At 35.0% G+C, this 21,059-nt stretch overlaps 2 protein-coding genes across 4 annotated transcripts; one reads left to right on the top strand and one right to left on the bottom strand.

Moving 5' to 3' along the window:
* Positions 1-656: 656 nt before the first annotated feature.
* LOC111508238 (uncharacterized) lies at positions 657-2,283 on the top strand. Of its 2 annotated transcripts, none has more exons than XM_074176344.1 (2): positions 657-863; positions 1,132-2,283. In XM_074176344.1, the coding sequence occupies exon 2, from the start codon at positions 1,177-1,179 to the stop codon at positions 2,158-2,160; it is 984 nt and encodes a 327-aa protein (XP_074032445.1). In that variant the 5' UTR covers positions 657-863; positions 1,132-1,176; the 3' UTR covers positions 2,161-2,283. The 2 variants fall into 2 exon arrangements, with proteins under 2 accessions (XP_074032445.1, XP_074032407.1); XM_074176306.1 differs by lacking the exon at positions 657-863 and adding an exon at positions 874-1,026.
* Positions 2,284-3,250: 967 nt separating this feature from the next.
* On the bottom strand, positions 3,251-20,784 carry LOC111508241 (neutral amino acid transporter 9). Of its 2 annotated transcripts, XM_074176216.1 has the most exons (12): positions 20,495-20,784; positions 18,782-18,881; positions 18,574-18,687; positions 18,393-18,516; positions 16,127-16,221; positions 10,051-10,208; positions 8,387-8,554; positions 8,096-8,329; positions 6,948-7,144; positions 6,786-6,890; positions 4,567-4,823; positions 3,251-3,548 (listed from the first exon to the last, which is right to left on the bottom strand). In XM_074176216.1, exons 1-12 carry the CDS (start codon positions 20,523-20,525, stop codon positions 3,377-3,379), a joined length of 1,755 nt encoding a protein of 584 aa, XP_074032317.1. In that variant the 5' UTR covers positions 20,526-20,784; the 3' UTR covers positions 3,251-3,376. The 2 variants fall into 2 exon arrangements, with proteins under 2 accessions (XP_074032317.1, XP_074032280.1); XM_074176179.1 differs by having other exon boundaries at positions 8,096-8,554.
* Between the last annotated feature and the right edge of the window lie 275 nt (positions 20,785-21,059).

Here is a 21,059-nt window from a genome sequence, read left to right as displayed (position 1 = left end):
GTGTTGACACTCGATATTTTGTTTTCGTACTAAAAATGGATGATTCAGTAATTAATTTGGAAAATTCGTAACCTAATTTTTGGCTTAGACTTGACTATTTTCATATGAACATTGGATTACACGAAAGAAAAAGTACTTTCGAAATGTCAAATTGAAAAAAATTCTAAATGCCCCGTGCCATTCGTTTTGAAATAAAGTTGTTGGAACACTGATAACATCTATCTTTGTACAGTGATAGGAGTTTGTGTACAAACCATTGGACTCAAAAAAACTTCACTAATATTTTGGCTACACCTTTGGGGTGAATATGTGAAGTTAGGGGCTCAAAGCGTTCTTGTATGTAATTTGCATTGACAAGAAAGGAGTGTTGGATATATTTTACCATTGTAATAGAACCATTAGTTTTGGGTTGTGACTATTACATTGTTGCGGAAAATCAATGAAACCGTAATCTATTACTGTTCGTTAAAATAATAGAGTGAAACATTGTTAATGGTTCAGGGTCAAAAAACACGGTTTTCTGTTTCACAGAAAACGGTTTTCTATTTCACAGAACACGGTTTTCTGTTTCACAGAACGATGAGAACAATAAGTGCAGTGCCGAAGGAATATTGATATATTGTTGGGTATTTGTAGACATTATATTTGACATTAAATTGAACGGCAAGTGAACTGAATATCAAATCATAAAATGTTTTCTATTTTTCTAGTTTTTGGCTTTGAAAAGTAATAGATTTTTAATAAAAAGTGGATTTTTCAAAAAATTTCGTCTGCGGTACCATTTTGGGTACATACAAATGTATTAACTCCTTTAAATTGAAAGGGGTTGTCTCCTGTACTATTACTATCGAATCTGTGAAAACGTAACTAAAATTTAATTTTATATCCTTCACTCCTATCCCTAGGTAGAGCATAGAAAATAGGAAACGGTAATTTTTTCTGGAAGAAATTTGAGAGTATGAAAGGAGAACCGGAGAACTGGCAACGTTACGCTTCAAGTTTTTCAGGGAGGGAATAGTTCTGGTGGTAATAATAAACAAGTAAAAATTCGAAAAGAAATTTTCGGTTCCAGATGTTTAAAGTTTAGATTTTACAGATTGTTATATCCAATGAAGTTATTTTCAATTTCAGAGCACATAAAGAAAGATGACCTGTAAATGACGAATCACCAAGATAATGAATAGGGAATTGAAACCAAGCAAAGAAGAAATAACAAAACTATTGAGAGCAGCTCAAAAAGGAGATCTAACATGCATTGAATTCATCCTAACCAAGTACACTAAGTTCCATTGGAGTGAAATTTTTTATGAGAAAACTGGCGATACAGTCCTTCATTGTGCTGCCAGATTAGGGCACATCAGTATAATTCATTACCTTATATCAAGATTCACGCCTACAGCGATAGATTGTAAGAACAAAGATGACAAGACTCCGTTGCACGAAGCTGCTCAATTCTCCCAGTTTGAAAGTTGCAAAATCCTCATAGAATATGGGGCTAACATTAATGCTCTGAAACGAGCTGACTGGACTCCTCTCATGTTGGCTTGTACCAAACTCAACCCTCAGAATAGTTGGCGAACTGTTCATTTACTCTTGGAAAATAAAAGTATTGTGAATTATAAGAATAAGGATGGATGGACTTGTGCCCACCTAATAGCACGTGAAGGGGATGAAACAATTTTCAAATTACTGATCGAATACGGTTTGGAAGTGAGAGCAAAAACCAGTAATGGACGAACAGCTCTCCATGTAGCTGCCCTGCATGGCAAATTGAAAATTGTTGAAGTTCTGTTGGATTTGGATTGTGACGTAAATGAAAAGGACAATTGTGGCAATACTCCTCTACATGAAGCTTTGTTAGGAAATAATATTGATATTGTTAGAATCCTTATAAGTTGTGGAGCTGATATTTGTGCCAAAAACCACTGCGATTATGGTTTATTCCATTTGGCGGCTTGTGAAGGAAGTTTGGAAGTTATCCAATACATATTAGATGTAATGAAGCTTGATGTGAATGAGGTCAATAAGCTAGGTCTTACTCCATTGCACTGTGCTGCGAGAAAAGGCCGAAAAGTAATTTATGAGTTTTTGGTACAGAATGGGGCCAGTGAAGCCTCTATAGACAATTTTGGCAGGCAAGCTCTGGACTATTTACAATAATACTGATTATGCATTATCTTTTTTCACAAAACATTTTTTAATATCCATATTTCACACCCTTATGTTATAATTTACATCTTTACTTTAAAACCACACCATCTCAAATACATTTTTGATTAGGTACATATTGAGTTTCATTCCAGAAAATATTGAGTCTTATTCATGCACAATTCGGAACATTCTCGAAGGACTATTGAGCTAATTTTGTAACCCCACTAAGAATTGTTATTTTTGCTCTGTAGAACTGCTAGGTAAGACTATGTGGGATTTGTATACGCGGGATGTTCTAAAATTAGGTGAATGTTCAAATTTCGCGGTACATGTTGGAACATTTCGTCTCGAAACATATGTTTAAGGTTTCAGCTGTTGGTGACAAGCATAAAAGTTATGACAGTTTTCGAGTTTTTTTCGATTCGGCAACGTCTGAAATTTTACGATCAGTTGAGCAACTTACAAAATAAAATGTTACTAGTTTCATTGCTGTTGAACGCATTTTAACGTTGTTATGTTGGATTTACAAAATTACCAAAAATGACGTCATTCTCTTCCTAACGTGAACAGCCTGTATTAGTACGAATGGTGAAAGCAGGCAAGTGTGTTCTTGACAAAAGATTCATCTTTTAGTTTAGTTTAAAAATGATTTTTTTGTTTGAACATGTAGTTTAATTATTTCAGCACTTAGATTTTAGTCTCGTTTGACACTTTCAAAAGTTACATCGATGCTTTTGGGGATATTTATCCACTATTGCGGTATATATTATTCTTATGATATGCCTTTGCAATTAACTTCAGTGTAGTCTTCAAATATTTTTTTTTAATTCTTCAATACATTAGTGTAATACCTAGATAGTACTTTTTCTTCTTTGGCATTGATTAAGAACCAAAGTATTGCCAATTTTATATTTTTCGTTTTAGTAAATGTCAGTATCTTGGCAAAAACTCAAAGCAATCACTTTCAATCAATTTTTTCAGTTTGATTTTTTCGAAAAGATATTTTAAGGTTGGTTTCCGGGTTTTGCCGTGGTCTTCTTTGGTTACAATCTTCAAACGTTTCAATTGCAACTGCGGCAGAATAAGAGAGTACTCAAAATCGAATATTATAACATATTTTTATTCACTCATAAATAATAGTATCACAAAATATTAAAAATCTATGAAATGATTCGAAAACACAAAAATGGACATTTCGTAAATTAGTGATATTTTCACAAAAACTTCATTCAGACATGAAAAATTGCGAAGAAAGATTTAAGACTCCTAAGCCTATTAAAGCTACATTCAGCACTAATTTCATCGTTGTCAACGCTCCTTCTTTTTTGAGAGATGCGATATTCAATAAACCGGGCATTAGAAATATATAAACCATGCCGCTCAAAGCTCCTGTGAATCTGAAATAGAAAATCAAATATTTAGGACTATGAATATCGTTGAACAAATCAAATGAAATATTGACAAAACACTACTCAGAGCAAGTATAGTTCGACTATTGTAAACGTCAAGAGAAGGAGAGATGAATAATTTAAGTTAGAAAGTTGTGCAATTATTCTCCAAATATTCAAAAAATCGAACATTTTTTACTCGTTACGAAAATATTTTGAAAAATGTCTCATAGAGAGCTTGTTGGTCCTTTAATAGGAAATTTGATTGTTGACGTTCATTGATTTCCAAGGCCGACAGGTTCAATGTTTGTCCTTTATTTTCTGTATGTTGTACCCTTGTATAAAGACTGTAGTACAAAAAATACCTTCGTAGATAGACTAACCTACAAAGGTACAGCTTGTCAAATCTACGAAGCGACCTCAAACCTCAAAGTCTCGGCTTAGGACCTCCTCTAGATGCGCGTTCGTAGGAGACTGTGTGTGAGAGAGAATTAGAATTCTCAAGTCACTTCCTAGTTTTGAATTTGACAAGCTGTAGTACGATGCTCTCCAACAGATGGCAGCGTGCATAGGTTCCAAACTTCTTTTGTGTCTACCTAAGATGTGTGTTGTATGCTATGTTGATGTTCTGTTTAGTTAGTAGTCTACAAATATAATATTCCGATCTCTTTCCTCTAAATGTCAATGTTTTTAAAGTGCTAGTATTATCTTTTTATGCGAGGTTATACTTGTGTATTCAAAATTTAGAAAATGTTCTGACTAACATCAGCATCTTACGGTTCCATGAAGATGCGACATGTTTAGATATCGAAGAATGGGAATAGTAAACGAAACATTAGGTAACTAACTTTAATTTAATATCACTGCGATAAGGACGTATGAAGTACCAATTGTTTATATGTCAAATTTGACAATATCAGTCTAGGGACTAGGATTTGAGTTTCAATTATTGTCTGTATAGTATTCTTGATTATTAATGAATTCCAAGCTTTGGTCATGAAATTTTCCGTTCTTTATTAAATCTTACCTTATTAGGGTTCCTATCCTAGGCAAGAAGCAGGCAAACATGATACAGGTAAACACTATAACGCAGTTGATGATGATTGTCTTCAGATAAGAAAATTTTCCGAAATTTTTGTTTTTGAAAACCATGTCAATACAACTTAAGATGTCCGCTCTCAGCATGAAAGTGATGAGCGGAAATACTGTAAACAACTGGAAAAATAATAATACTCTTGCGATGATGGACATCATGTCCCACTTGGGAAAATTGTTGAGCAGGTTCTAGAACAAAAAATATTTTAGTTACAAGAATATCGAGAGACTTTTTTGGATACGTTTCTGTAAGTTTCGTTTATAAATATAGCAGGATAAGTATCTGAATGTGAAGAATAGAATTATTATATTAGTATTTTATTCTGCTTATTGTACCTATAACCTTCCAGGGAGCCGTTAATCGGACCTGCCGTCGAAACGTACTGCAAAGAATTTAGAATGCTATCGACCCAGTTCTCGCTGATATCATAGAGAATTATCCTTCATACATTGGGATGGAAATTACATTCCAAGAAGACGACGGTGCACATTACTGGCGAAATATATGCGCGATTATCTGAGTAAGAGGTTTCCCGATCGCTGGATAGGAGGTAGAGGTGCAATTAAGTGGCCTCGGTCACCCGACTTGAGTTTTTTAGCTCTTGTGTGAAGATACATAGAAAACGAAGTGTATTGCTCTTCACCTGACGTATTGGAAAACTTGTAAGGATGAACTATTGATTTATGTTGTGAAGTAATACATCGCTAGTGTCCGCGAGATAGCCCATAGCCCATAGAGGATGTCGGTCGAAATGTCCAACAATAACTTGATTGACACAGTTAGTTTTCAAGTAACATCCGCTTGATTTCTGCATTTTTTTGGCAGATGTATTATTTGCATTTCAAAGCTTCATATCTTTCGAATGAGTGATTCGATTCCATTCCAAAAGCAAAGCAGCATTGGTTAGGAAATAGAATAGTTTTTCAATGATGTATCACTATCAACATTATTAGTTGCAAAAAACAAATCAAAGTTTGATTTCATACGTCATGCACTCTACTCGCCAAATTTAGCCACTCCGTAAACTTGAAAAATATCTCAGTGGTTAAAGATTTTCCAACGAAGAAGAACTGATGTCGGCAGTTAATGGCTGTTTCGAAGAGCAAGACAGTTCTCATTATAAAAACGGTATCGAACTCATTGAACATGGATGAGAAAAGAGTATAGAAGTTGCAAGGAGATTATGTTGACAAATAAATACATTTTTTCCAAAATTTTTGTGTTTGTTGGGTCGGGTACTTTTGGGACACGTATGCCCTGCTGTACGTTTTCAATATCTCATTCTGTATGTTCATTATACAGCTGTAATCGACTACAGCCACTTTTAGTACCAATTTTTGTAGTTTTTTAGCAAGTAACATGTTGAAATACATTGCTAGGTTACAATGATTTTCTCGTATTCTATTATAAACGTATGATTGGTAGGTTTTGTATTTTATAGGTGCTATGAATGAAGTGTTAGAGAGCCCGTACACGAGCCACATTTTGCGGTCTGATCGACCACACAATCCACCGTACACTAACCACAAACTTTTTGTCGCGCAACCAGAAGTGGATGTACCCACAACGATCGTACTTTCCTACGTCTTCTCCTTCTCAAAATAAGAAGTAGTAGTGCTTCTTCTTCGAAATCCATATTGAAATTGGCACTAAACTCTGACACCACAAAATATAGATGTCAGTTGCCTCAACTGCAAGTGCGGTTTATATGAACACAAAAATGTGGTTGGATCAACCACGAAGTGCAGTCAACGTGCCACAATGTTGTGGTTACCTCAACTGCAAATATGTGGTCCGTGTACGGCCGGACTTAGCGATGAAGAAAAAAGAAAAAGAATAGTAAGAAGTTAAGGAATATAATTCTATAGAAAAAACCTTCTCTTCCTTCTTTGTTCTCCGTTGTAATGGTTGTGTTAGATGGTAACATGTAATGTAAGCAAATGAATATAATGTAAAAGTAAGAATTGAGTTCTAATTTATTACGAAGAAACTACTATAATGAATAACATAATCTAGCAAGTGAAATTAATGGCGATTTGTTGAAATCATTCCAATATTTCTGTGAAAATATTGAATTGTATTCATTTGGATGAACAACATTGATTTTTCAAATACCATTTTTCATTGATTAGAAACTATCGTTTACTTACATCTTCGATACAATTTTTGGCGAGGGGGAAGGTAGAGAAAAAAACCCCCCCTATGAAAACATATGTGAAAAACACCAGGAAGAAGGCAATGGTGAGGTCTCTACCCTGAAAAATAGGTTTTTTTTATCTAATTTCACGATTAAAAAGTGCTAACATACATACATTATTCTCTTGGTGTTTGTTGTGCCTCATAATCGAAATGACTATGCTATGTATGAAGTAGCTCATTGACAGCATTCCACTGAGTATACAGAACGTTGGTTTTATGTCAAATTCGGTTGGCCAGTTTGGTATGTGTATTCCCCAAATAATCGATTTGACCAGTACGAAAATCAATAGGTATGCAACGGATATTGTTCCTAAATAAAAATATCAAAATGAGTATCCTGAAAATTAAGTGAAATGCAGCAAATCGCCAACCGTCATTCACTTTGTTTACAGTACTTAGCACAGTAACTTCAAACGTGTTTAGCTATTTTTACAATGGATGAAAATATCCAGCAAAGAATTGCATTGCAGAAGAAATTTCGTGTGCCAAAGCGCTGAACGGTCGAAATGTGGTGGAAGATTAGCCTCTCTCCGGTCGACCATCAACATCTTTAAAATTAACTTCACTAAAATACAGGAGATGGTGACTGAAAAATCGTCGCATAAATCTGAGAGAGACAGCCTTTGAAATTTCTACGCCTCACGAATCAGTTCATACCATTTTAAATGAATTGTTAGGCATGAAATGCATTGCCGGTCGACTGTTACCAAAAGACCTGAATTTCTTGCAACAACATTTTTTTCCGATTATCGTAGTGTTGTGCACTCACTCGGAATTTTTGCCAGAAGGTGTGACGGTCAATAAAGAATATTATCTGAGCGTTATGAGTCGTTTGAGAGAGCAAATTTGTTGAAAAAGACCAGATTTGATGAGCACCATCTCAGGTTACAATTGTAAACGAATTTCTGGTTAAAAACCAAATTACCACCTCGAGGCACCCATTTTCAGTCGACAAATGACATGTTTTGATGATTGGGTTGTTCGTTGGTAGTGTATGACTCCGGAAGAGGCCTACTTTATAAAGGCAAAACAATGGATGAATAATATACATTTTGCATTTCATTGACCAATCTCCGATACTTTTATGACATAGTGATATTTACATAGCCTCAATTTCATAACTTCATCGCAATTAGGAGTTTTTTGAAGGAAATTTTAATTCCTGTACCAAAATAAAAGGTAGAGTTCCTACTTACATTAAATTAATTTATTTTATATGTCAGTGTTTTTATTATCCATCTATATGAGTGTTGCAACTTACCAAGACTATTGAATTTCGTGAAGAATGTTGGACTTTTAAAATTGAGGAGCGGAAATATTAGGACTGCCAAAAAAACTGGTACTGTTCTGTACAGGCTCCAGATTTTGTCGAAAATTAAAGTATCTTGGAGAGGTACATCTTGTGTGTATACAGAACTATTCAAACTCAAGAGAACATTTTTGTAGCATAAAACGTTTTCTTCATTTTGTTCGTCCCCTAGTCCAGCAAGAGACCCTAAAGAAAATAACAATGTTGAGATCGCAATCAAATACGTTATAATGAAAAGCTTACCGTGCAAGAAATATACTAAATTATACATGAAATTGGACATAAGAATCCAATAAACCAAATCGCCGCCTATCAACACCACTAAAGAAAATATTTTTGATACGATTACAGCCCATTGTCCTATTAAAAGCCTACAGAGGTCGGCTACATCAAAATTTGCTCCTGGTATACCTTGAAAAAAGTCAAACAAAATTCGTCGATATTAGTGTTATTGACAAATACTCTATTTTTCAATGTACAAGAATTGGTCAGATTTCTTCCAGATATTTCGTTAAAAAGAAGGGAAACACAGATGAATGTATTTCAGTCAACGACGTGTTTGAGAATCGAGTCGAATGTTTGTAATAAATTGGAAAGTACGGCATATATCTTAGCAGAAGGATTACGATGTTTACCTATCATGACTTCATGAGAGCGGGACCACAGTAGAAAGCTTATAAAGACCATACAGTATGCAAAAAATATTGCATTTTATCCAGTTCTGACCTATGTTTGAAGTTGCAAGTCCCTTTAGCTCCTTTTTAATTTATTTTCAAATCGATTTCAGAATTTGAACCAAGCACACAAGGAGTGAGTAAAAACGTGGAATGTTTTTCCAAGTGGATTCAATTTTCAGCGATTGAAATCCAATGTGGCTCGCTACTTTCGCACAGGCACCGCTCTTGAAGCGCCCTGAGGATTTTCCTGTAGTGCTTGTGTTCTGTCTATAAAAAAATCAAAGGTTCCGACAAGAGTGACACTTCTGGTATAAGCTTTTCTGTGGCGAGCCCGCTAGTGAGCGCTGGAGCGCGAGAGGTGAAGACGACAGTTTAATATTTGAATTTTAAACAGCCATTCAAGTTCTGACAGATGGATTTTTGATTTTACTTGTTTTTAAAAGTTTGAGTTTAGTGTTTCATCAGTTTCTCATATCCATAATGAACGCACTAAAACACATTACTCTAACAAATTCACCGTTAGATAACACAAAAACCCCAAAACAATAAACATAACCTGTTTTACATCCAGTTATTCCGATCAGGCGTTACCTGTTTGAGTAGTGCCAACATCGGAAGAAATTCTTCCCTATATTGTTTATAATGGAATGGTAATATTTTAGTGGTTTATTCGATCCGGTTATGTAAGTTATGCCGAAGTGAAAACAAGGTAGTAGGAAAGTTTTCTAAGAAGTTGATTTAAATGAAAATATTACTGAAATAAAAGTACTAAAATTTCAAGTTGTGTGGTAAGTAATAACATGAATAATTATTAAATGTATAACTTTTGAAGATTCCATAGACATAAACCACCTTCTGAAGTTTCCAATACTGACAAGTGAAAGTTTTGCTGTAAGCACAACTATTATCATATTTCATGAAATATAAATGAATGCGTTTTATGACTGAGAAAATCATTTGTACTAGAGGTATTATGTTCAAGTTATGTGAAATTATAGGAATTTTTAGATACGGTTTCCATACATTTTTTGACAAATTATTTGTTAACTCTTCATGTTTTGGGTTCAGAATTCAGTTTCTACAATGAAATAAATCAACAAGTACTTGAAATAACACTAGAAATGATAATTATAATTGACCTTCATAGAATTAAAAAAAAAACAACGAAATATAGCAGGTTGAATGTGGTTTGCATTTTGATGGAAATTGTTACGGAAAAAAGGTTCTTACCGTGCTTTGAACTGATACTAAGTAGAATATATGCCGAGTAGAGGCACAATGCAGCTACTACCACATGGATGAAGATTCCAGCGAAAAGCCCACTTCTTTCAATACCCCATGGCATTGCTAATAATGAAGAACCCATCGTTGTATTCCATATTGCGAAACTGAAAAAGTCACTTTTCTAAATGGAAATAATTTTTAATAGTCAGGTTTTTGATATAGGATTTTTTTCGACCTCATTATAGCTCATTTCGAAAATACAAATCATGAAATGATAGAACAATAAAAATTAATTGGCGCTCCGGGGCGATTTCATTGATTCCAGTGGCGCATTTGCTTTTTGAACTGCAGGAAAACCCGGCAGCACCACATCATTTGAAGATCTTGATCTGCCAATATTCTCTCTCTCTTATCCCGTGGGTTGGGCTACCAAGGGACTGGAGGCCCTGTCCGGGAAGCCAATGTGGTCTTACGGACGGGGTCGCCGGACTCCTGGTCAGTGGCAGAAATAAGTAGGGCGAGGGGAACTAAAACCCCCTAAAAGCCTTTGCAAAACATGCCACCGTGGACCAGCTTACCCAAGCTAAGATGTAAGGAACACCTCATTGTAATCAGCCTACCTCTGGTAATGCGGGGCTCTACCAGAGTTGACCAACTCTTCCCTTGCTACTCGTGGGAACACACATGAATGAAATAACACAAAAACAGAAACAACAAAAACCAATCCCGAGGCTGGACAGGTGCTCACCTCAATCTAAGTCGGTAGCCGGGGATGAAGAGAAATGGCCACCCCAATCTACTGCTTGGAATGAGGCTGGACATAGCAGATTACCTCCAACAGCAAGGGCACTTCCTGCGGCGGGCGCCAAGAGCTCCGCAGGCAAGGCAAGGAACCGGCTGCCCATGCAGGAAAGCTCCCTCACTTCTGCAACTCCACAGAGGGAACCCAAGAAAGTTGAAGAAGCCGCGCAACGATAGTAATATCGCTGCACCTTTCAAAACCTTCGCGGAGGCCACCGAGAGACACCTCAAGGTTGCCATAGAGAGTGTGTGTTCGGCGAGTGTTGGCCTACACCTGCTAATATGAAGGAGATGTCTCTTAGTGACCTGTTCACCTTCCTGGAAAGGACAGGATGGACGATAACCTGGGAGGACAACTCCTCGGGAGGATGTACGTACACTGGGTCACATGTGGCCTAAGTGATGTCAGTCTACACTCACCCTCCCTACTCTACGGATACGAGATCCTCTATCTCTCATAAAACAAAATGTAGGGTGTCTCCAGAGGCATTATATTATTATAGTAATGATAATAACAATTCGCCCCAAAGTTGAATTGAAAAACGAATATCATTTTATAAAAAAAATATTATTGAATTGAATATTGACATATTACAATAGTAATTACGTGAAAGTGAAAACACGATAATCAATAATAATAATAATAATTTATCAGTCTCAAGAAACACACAGTTTTTAGACACGTCAATACAATTTCTAAAATAGGTTTGAGAGGATAAGATTCGTTAATATAGTTTTAAAAGAATGCTTGTAGATAAATTAGATTTGCAAAAAAAAAACACAAATTAACAAGATAAAATTCCAATCTTATAAGACTTGACTAAAATGTAAAGCCATGAGCTTTTACAAATTATAAATCACATAGCTAACATATTATATATAATCATAGTTGAGTAAAAGTTCGAGAGGTGACCACAAAAGTATCTCTTTCTTCTTGGATAACTTCGAAAAATTGATCAATTTCATATTAAAGGATGTTAATAATTTTCTTTTCATCATAATTGGCAGCCATTATGCTTCTTACTGCAAATTTTTTAATGACAAATATTTTATTAAGATTTACCTTTGCTGCATTATTCCAATTGATTATATCATACCTAAGGACTGAATGAAAAATATAATGATATGTTGCAAGTGCCGCACTTTGATTTACTATTTTTTAATTCTTCTCATAGCAAAAACTGTCTTACTATTATAAGTTTACTACACATGTTATTTATATGGTCTATCCATTTCAAGTTGGAATCTATTTGTACTCTCGATTCAAGCAAATTGTTTCAAAAGTTAGAGTTTCTGTTTTTTGTTCATTGAGAATCAAGTCATTTGGTGTGAACCATAATCGAGCTTTCTCTAATATATCAGTATGGATGCTATGAGGATCATCTATTTCATAAATTTTTTTGCCCAAGGTTGCATCATCTGCATATAATATAGTTTCTATGTCTGACGAGTTCATCACGTGAGGTAGGTCGTTGATATAGATTAGAAACAGAAGTGGCCCCAATATTGACCCTTGTGGCGCTCCTCTTAATATTTTTCTTTTTTCACTTTAGGTATTTCCTAGATCAACAATTTGATATCTTTCGTAGAAATCTAATTTGGCCAATGAAATCGAGTGATTTACCGAATCCAATGCTGAAGTAAGATCTATAAAAACGCTCACATATTTTTCTTGGTTATCAAAGGCGTCTTTTATAGTATTTGTGAAGAAGTTTATTGCATCAAACGTCGATTTTCCTTTCCGAAATCCAAATTGATGAAGACTCAGAAGATTATTTATATTCACACACATATAACCAAATAACAAATTCTAAATGTATATATTTTATATTTCCTAGACAGTTGATTCAAATACTCGTCTAGAGTATGAAAACATTTTTCAGTAAGGAAAATTTTAGATTTTTCTTCAAACTGTGCTCAAACAGTTGCTATTTTTTAACTATCTGGCAAATGATTGTACAATTTTATCGCCATGTAAGAAGGCCATTTTTCAAAAACTGTGTATTTGTGTCCTGTGGAGTACAAATAAAAATTTGAATAACGGTTTGGAGTTGATTCATGATCAACGATCGATAACGCAAAAGGAATGCAGTCGGCAACCGCCGATTAAACTCTAGTTGAGTACCGGAACGACTATAGCATTCTAGAACGACCGTTACCGATATATAAGGCCGGCTTCTCGTCCCAAGACAGCAGTTGCGTTCAAAAATTGAATCGAGCGGTTGAACAAGGAATTCGAATAGTGGAGATAAATTAAGCGTTAGTTGCTAAGTGTTGAATATAAATTAGTTTGTGATAGTGAAATATTGTTGGTCATAAATTTGTTTAAGACAGTTATAATTCTTCAATTTGTTACAACACATAAAGATGTCACACTCATAACCTTATTTTTGAAATAAAATTTCTCTTCGCGCGCTTGACTTGGAAAATAAGCTAGTAAAAGCCGACGAGAGCGTTACGTAAAGTGTGATTGTGTGAGACGAACGGAAGTGGAGAGGAAGGTATAAACTAGTGAAGATAGAAAGAGAGAAAGAGAGATATATTTATGTTTCCTATATTACTGTAGGGGCTCCGAAGAATTAGGTGAAAACTATCATACGTTGCTACTAATTTTAGCAGGAATTTTCAATGTTAATTTCGCGTGCGAAGACGGACAACTCTTAGGCAGATTAAGGCCCCGGCGTTGAGTCAGAAAACCTGGTGTCAAAACCTGATGAGTTTTGATTCTCACTTTCATTTTGAAACAATAATATATGATACTTTGATAAATATATGATAATTTGCTTTCGAACAGAATAGGGAGATAGTGGATTTCTCATTTTGGTGCCTTCGTGCCGTCTGTAGAAACAGATGTTGAACTGAAATCGATTCTTTCCCAAAAAAATTGTAGCATACAGAATATTAAGAGAATTTCACCACTTAGACTATTGATCCTGAGAAGATCACTCAAAAATCTGAGTACGAGGCTGTACATCATATGATACTAAAATCTCTCTATCTCGCAATTTTCCACCGTATTTTCTTTATAATTTTTGTTAACTTAAACTTGATAGCCAGTCGACAATTTAAACTTGAACTTATGGAGGAGACAGACTGGTGTCTTGCAATTATTTAAAAAATGCAAAACTCACTAATTTTTTTTATAAAATGCCCTACTTTGACAGATCGTCGGGAAACACCGATAAACGATTCTGTGGATGACTGTATGACTTGATAAAGACTTGTTTATGCATTTTGGAATGATTAAATCGGTTCATGAATTTCATCAGCTGTTTTGATAAATCAGAAAGGGCAGTCGACCATTTGTTTATTCCTCCCAAAGGTCGTTGATAATATTTGAAATAACGTGCAACGAGATATCATTTATTATTTGCAAAACAATAGCGCTTTATTATATAACTTTCTCTTGGAAAATACTGTTTCGCTAGTCCAAAGTCACATATATCGTATTTGTCCTCTATTTGAGGCTGACAATAACCTTTAGGTGAACAAGTGGTCTTGTCTTAAAAAAATCTGTTTTAGAGGAGGTTGAAAATCATCACGAAAATGTAAACAATAATTGTTTTGTCATTATCATTTAGTCATTGCCAACATTAGAATAGAAGTCGAAAACATATAATCTACCACTTCATGAAAATTCCTACTCGAATATTGGTCACTTCTTAGTTTGTTCCCAAACGATTTCATAAGTCATGTTTCTAAAAAAATTCTATCGATATAAAACGCGAGGTATATCATTCATAAATTCGACTTTTCATATTGATGGATTTGTTTCTCTACTCTCAGAATAAAAGAGGTAATACTGAGTACTTAGATAGTTTTACATCTTGTTTTCAGAGAGGCAATGCAACCAATGACATTTTTCCAAGTTGTTTTCCACAATTTTTCTAGTAGATGGCTTTCTTAGATTGTAATGTTTTCTGTTAAATCGGTTTGGTATGGGTTGGGTTGGGGGTTATTCCTAATAGGCCTGGATGGAAACTTGTGATATTTTTGAAAACCAAATTGGTGAAGATCAAATCGTTAAATTCAGTTTTTGAGATCAGGAGTAAATAAGTTGACTTGTGGTTTTCGTTAAAAACTTCATATGGGCCAAACGGGGATAACCTTTTGCCAAAGAATAAAAGAACATAGGTGTCGTTTCTTGAATGTGAAGACCGATTCCACATTCACAAACCGTCTTCTGGCAGGTTACATGAGTTACCACACGACTACCTATCATATTTGGAAGAGTGAGGTTTGAAACTCAATATTTTGTAATGCTTAGAAATTAGCAGATCGAAGGAATTCTGAAAATTAACTGAAATGACGATATAATTGAGTTCGTCTCCTCTGACGAATCTGTTTTCTGATGTGGAAATTAATAATTGGTTATGACATGCCTCCTCAATGAGTTGTTAATTTTTTTTTCATTATGTTTAGATAAAAACTTATAATTAGTACATACCTAAACTAGTCATTGAATAGGTAGAAGGACATATGATTCAAATTATTATATTACATAAAACACTCATTAGGTATATCTCTGCCGTATATCCAATATTGAAGCAGGTTCAGTTTCGTACCCTTTTTGCTTCAAATAGCCCAATAAAAAAATTCCAGAGGTGGCAAATCTGGCGAGCGGGCTGGCCATTCTGTAGGACGTCGGCGGCCAATCCAACGATTGGGGAAAGTAGCATCCAAATAGTTTCTAACTTGTCTGGAGTAATGTGGTGGTGCTCCATCTTGTTGGAATACAATATCCATATCGAATTCATTAGGATTCGCTTCGACGATTTCACCGTAAAAATCGCTCTAATTTTTTCATCCGATGGACGAGAATTGACCATTTTAGAGATTGTTGACGTGATACCTTTCTACTAGTAAAACCGAAAACTAAATGAGAATATTCTAACTGAACAATGATGTTCATTGTGTTTGTCTTCAGGAAATTATCAAATGTTCCGCCATTTTGTGGTAGGTGAAGATATTGACTTCATATTTTAGGGTTGTGAAGTATTCGCCAGGAGCTTCAAAATGATGTATCACAAGACCCCCTTTTCCATTGAATTTTTTTTCCCAAATGGCGCCCAGTCGCCATCTTGAAAGTTTCATCTGTCAATTTTACTTCGAAATAAAGTATTCATGCATTCATTTCATTACCTCAAATTTCAATTTTTTGAGTTGAAGCGTTCAAAAAATAAAAGGGGGGGACATTAAAGAAATGCACTGTATTCAGAGAAAAACTCAAATCGACTAATTCCATCATATATCATTTTAATTTCTCTAAGATAATACTCACATAGTTATGACAGAAATATTCGTATGTTTTTCTGGTGTCTCTGCTTGTTCCACACTGACAATATCTTCCATACCATACTTGTAAGTAGATGTCAACTGAAAAAAAAATTAGGTTCAACTATTCAGATTTGAGAGTTCATAAAGGGATGCTGATTTCTATTATTGAATTATATGAATTTCGTAAATGTCAGCGGATAATTGATTATTTTTGATTATTTTTTACCAAGGAAGAAAACACTTTGGCTGTAGCATATTTTGGTATGCGAAAGCTCTATTCAAAGTGGGTGCTGCATGAGCTCTCAATCGACCAAAAACATCAATCATTTCTCACCAGAACCACCAGCATCTTCTGAGTGGACTGCACGTGGTGAACCGACTCCAAAGCGTGCAAAGACGCAACATTCGGCTGACAAGGTTATGGTATCGGTATTTTGAGATGCGCATGGTACTGTATTCATGGATTATCTTGAAAAGGGAAAAATCATCAACAGCGGTTATAACATAGCAGTTATTAGAGCGTTCGAAGGCCGAAATCGTGGAAAAATGGCTCCATTTGAAAAAAATAAGTTGCTGTTTCATCAAAACAATAAACCGTGTCACAAATCAATGGATACGATGGCCAAATTGCATGAATTGGGCTTCGAATTGCTTCCGCATCCACCGTATTTTCCAGATCTGGACCCCAGCGACTTTTTTATGTTCTCAGACATGTATGATGTATGTATTGAGATGACAAGTATTTTGAATAACACAATAAAATAAATAAAATATTATTTCTATGTTAAGTCACTAACTTTTCAGCTCAACTGTCCTAGATCAGGAGTTTTCTACGTAAAATGATATTACTAACCTAAAATGAATGAGTAACTGATATGAACAGAAAACTTCGAAAAAAGTTGAAAGAAGAAAAACGAAACTACATCTACCTTACTGATTTTAAGGTCGTCGATTTTCACTCGCGACATGTTTCGTTAAACAATTGATCTCTGAATGAGAAGAACACTTTTAACACAACAATGAAAAGAGTTGTTACTCTTATGCACATTTTAATTTATAGACAGTCGTGGATTTCAAAATCAGTGACAACCATAAGAATTAACTGTAAGTTGCTCAAATTATAACAATATAACAATATAAGAAATACATGCAGCTTTATCGATCACGAGGTTCTGCTTCAATATTCCCATATTTTAACTGAATACAAGTTCACAGAAAAAAATCTATCTGGAATTCAATGAAATCACAATAGGATAACTCCATCTAAACTTTTACAGAAAAATTGTATTTGTTTTCACACCAATAGAGTATGAATCAAATAAAATAAGTCAGACTTTCCCTAAGTCTACTTTTTGGAAAAGCAGATAATGAGTAATTTTTTGCTGGTATTTTTTTGTCAACACTGTTTTTGACAGATCACGCGTGAATCGTGTTTTGTGTCATTGTCAAACTTGTTCAGTTTTTATGAATGAACAACGCTTGCAAATTATTGAATTTTATTATCAAAATTCATGCCCGGTGAAGAAAGTGCATCGTGCTGTCATACGTCTCATCAGTGGTACTTGGCTGAACCACAAATGCATTTCTGGACTGAAAATTTCTTAAAAGACAAGCCTGAGTAAGTAAGGTTGACGACATCTTTCCTTACAAAGACGCTACCTCTGAGGTCGACAGATAATTTAATTATCGGATATCAAAGATAAATGAGGCTCCCCAAGGCGTTCAGTTGCAAAGCTTCGACATCCACCACTGACGAGATCCGTTATCTGTCTTTCACTGTGAGGCATAAGGTTGGAACCCAGATCCCAATCATAATAGAATTATCATTAGGCCCGAGAGGTCTCCAGATACGTTCCAGTTTGGTGCGGAATAATTGGATCAAGCGTTATGGGTGTTTTTTTCCTTCATGGCTTCTTGGATAGTTCAGGTATGTGGGGTTCTTGACTATTATTCCGAACAAATTTTTGGGGAGACAGCCTGAGTAGGCATCCTGCTGTATTTTCAGCAGGATAGAGCGCCTGCTCATAACTGTAGGGGAATGGATAAATGGATGGCCTCCTCGGTCTCCTGATCTCACCCTCTTGACTCTTTTCGGTGTAGTTAATTCAAGAATGAAATTTATATTGTGCTCTATGCTGTTGTGGATACATTGCAAAAGAATGTAACGTGAAAGTTAGAGAACCGTGCTAGAAGTGTTTGAACAGTCCAACAACGAATATAAAAATGTATGTGATTCCATAGAAAATATTCGTATCTGAAAAATATCTTACCAAACTTGTCCTTTCAGAGGGAAGTTCATCGTAATTTGAGTATTGCTGAAGCAAATCATACATGCTATCATGGTTTCTGTCAAAAACTTTTTCTTCCTTAGAGAAATTATGTGGCGTTATTTCACTGAAAAAAAAAGAAGCAATACGTTAGGCAGTGTACGAAATAGGTCCCATTACCTACCTTTTGATTTTTTGTATGATGAAGGGTTTTGCTTTTATTGGAGGGTCATCATCACTCTCGGTACTGTCATTTTCTTGTTTGAACATTCTCGGTTCTCCTTTACTAACACTAGTACTGTAAGAAAATAATGAATTTCATCAAAGGAAAGGTCTTTCAAAAAGTAATAAAGTCGTTTAGTGTTATCGTTTTCAATAAAATGTGCACTTACCCATATCCTTGGGAAGAAGTAGAGCTCATCAATGGCTCGTTATCAGAATCTGAATCCTGATTCTTTCCTTTGATGATCATTTTGTAATTCCTTATCAGATCTGGAAAAAAAATTCATTTTACTTCACCATATGTTCCACGAGGAATACTAATGGAAATGGAATAATACTAATTGAATGACCTTGGAATAGTTTTGGACATCATGATTTCAGTTGATGAATTTCTTTATCAGTATACGGCTGATAACATAATTTCATAACCTACATTCGGGTGTTTGAAGAAATAAATTACATATATAAATTCGAATTGAACATTTTTCAATTTTTAGGTAATTAAAAATGAACAGTGACAAATACTCTCAAAATTACTGGCAGTATTTACATTGAAAAACAATTGAATAACGAGATGAACATCTAACACTTTGAAGTTTTTCAAGTTTGTAGAAGAACTAAAATGGTCAGCAGATTTTAAAAAGTTTCGAAAAATTAAATTTTCAAGTTGGTATCCTTTTGATTTTATGAAAAACCCTTTCAACTTGTGAGATTCAGGCACCCATATCAATAAAGTATACAGAAAAACGGTTTTCAGTTCTTTTGTTCACCCTTTGGTATTCATAATGCTCCAACTACAAAGAGAAGGTTTATGTATAGAGATTTCAATAAAAGGAAGAAATTAAATATAACAATTCAATTATGATGAAAGGGGAAGAGACACCTTATAGATATTTATAATACTAAGAGATTTAGTCTGACATGAAGTTATTAATCACCTTCAAAAAAATAAAAACATTCAGGCCAGATTTACAATCCAGTAATGATGAAATATCCGATTAAAAAATTCAGAATCATTCATTACTTTTTCTTGAATATTGCTCAAACGAGAAAACTAAACAACTACTAAAGCGCAGCTTGTCAATTCTAGAAAGGTACTAGGTACTATATATATATATATATATATATATATATATATATATATATATATATATATATATATATATATATATATATATATATATATATATATATATATATATTCCCCACACCGTGGGGTAAGTACTCATTGGGTCCGAGAATCATGTGCCCTGAGCAAGCGCAGTGAGCCAAGAAGGACATCCTTTTGTGTCCGGCTAAGATTTCTGCCTTAGTGCGGCAGGCCGCTAAGATTTTAAGATTCGACAGTAGAGAGGGCGCCATTCCATCAAAGACTCCAATAATTAGAACAACCATCTTGACAGAGTAGTCTGGATAGAGCCTGCGGAGTTTGAAGAGAAAATCTCGATATTTTATCCGTTTTTCCTCCTCTATTCGGACGATATTCGTCTCGCCAGGAGCTGAGAACTCCACGACAAATATCGTCTTGCTCTGGTGGTCAAGAAGGACTACATCAGGCTTATTAGCTTGTATGAGCCTGAGGGTGGGGAACGAACAGTTCCAATAAATTCGGCACTTCTCGTTCCCCACAACGGATTCAATATCCCCCGGAGCGTAGGGCAACACCGGTGTCTTGTCAATACCGTAAGAGTGCCGTATTATTATTATTACTATTATTATAATGCACCTGCTCACTCGTCATTGCTTGTTCGTAATCATGCCTCAGCCACCGTATTCACCAGATTTGGTCTTCTGCGATTTTTTTATATTCACTGCTAGTTTTATATTTTTTGAGCCACACAAAACATATTTCGAATAAAGTTGTGAATGCATGAATATCTTACCTCTCATGGCTATTGAAGAATATAATATCATTCACAGTTGTTCAACGAAGTTGCTGATTTTTTATGTAGAAAAAATAAATTCACGAAGATTTATTCAAATTCTGTCTGAAGGTATTCTTACGGAAGAGAAAATCAGAGAAAAACACGAAAATTGTACTTTTTCAGTTTCACAGCACTATTTTTAAGATACACCATCACTGTCATCGTCACCAAAGTTTTCGCGATAAGTATGAACTTGGATTAAGAGTGTTTGCCGACCCGATTCACAGAGATGTATGCACGTGGTCTTCTGCTCCATCTTCATTTATAGATCGAATTTTTTTCGGGCTTGATAAGAAATTCAATTTTTATATTTGTTTACAAATATTGATTAACTTCTTGCACTACGGTCAGTGATTATCAGCGTGTTATTAGACGAAGTGATCTTGGGAATTACGACTTCCTATTTAGTAAATATGTCTCGACGAAGGCTTTTCTTGGACAAATAAGATTATCGAGAATTGTTAGCGAAAGGCATTTCTACGCTTTCGAAGAAATACTACGTCATGATCAATGTTTACAAACA

The sequence above is a fragment of the Leptinotarsa decemlineata genome, unplaced genomic scaffold (genome assembly GCF_025532065.1).
Source record: "Leptinotarsa decemlineata unplaced genomic scaffold, Ldec_3_MD MMD2_P_RNA_scaffold_1, whole genome shotgun sequence".
NCBI lineage: Eukaryota > Metazoa > Arthropoda > Insecta > Coleoptera > Chrysomelidae > Leptinotarsa > Leptinotarsa decemlineata.
Note: the sequence above shows the minus strand (reverse complement) of the source record. Positions and strands in the feature narration are given on the sequence as shown.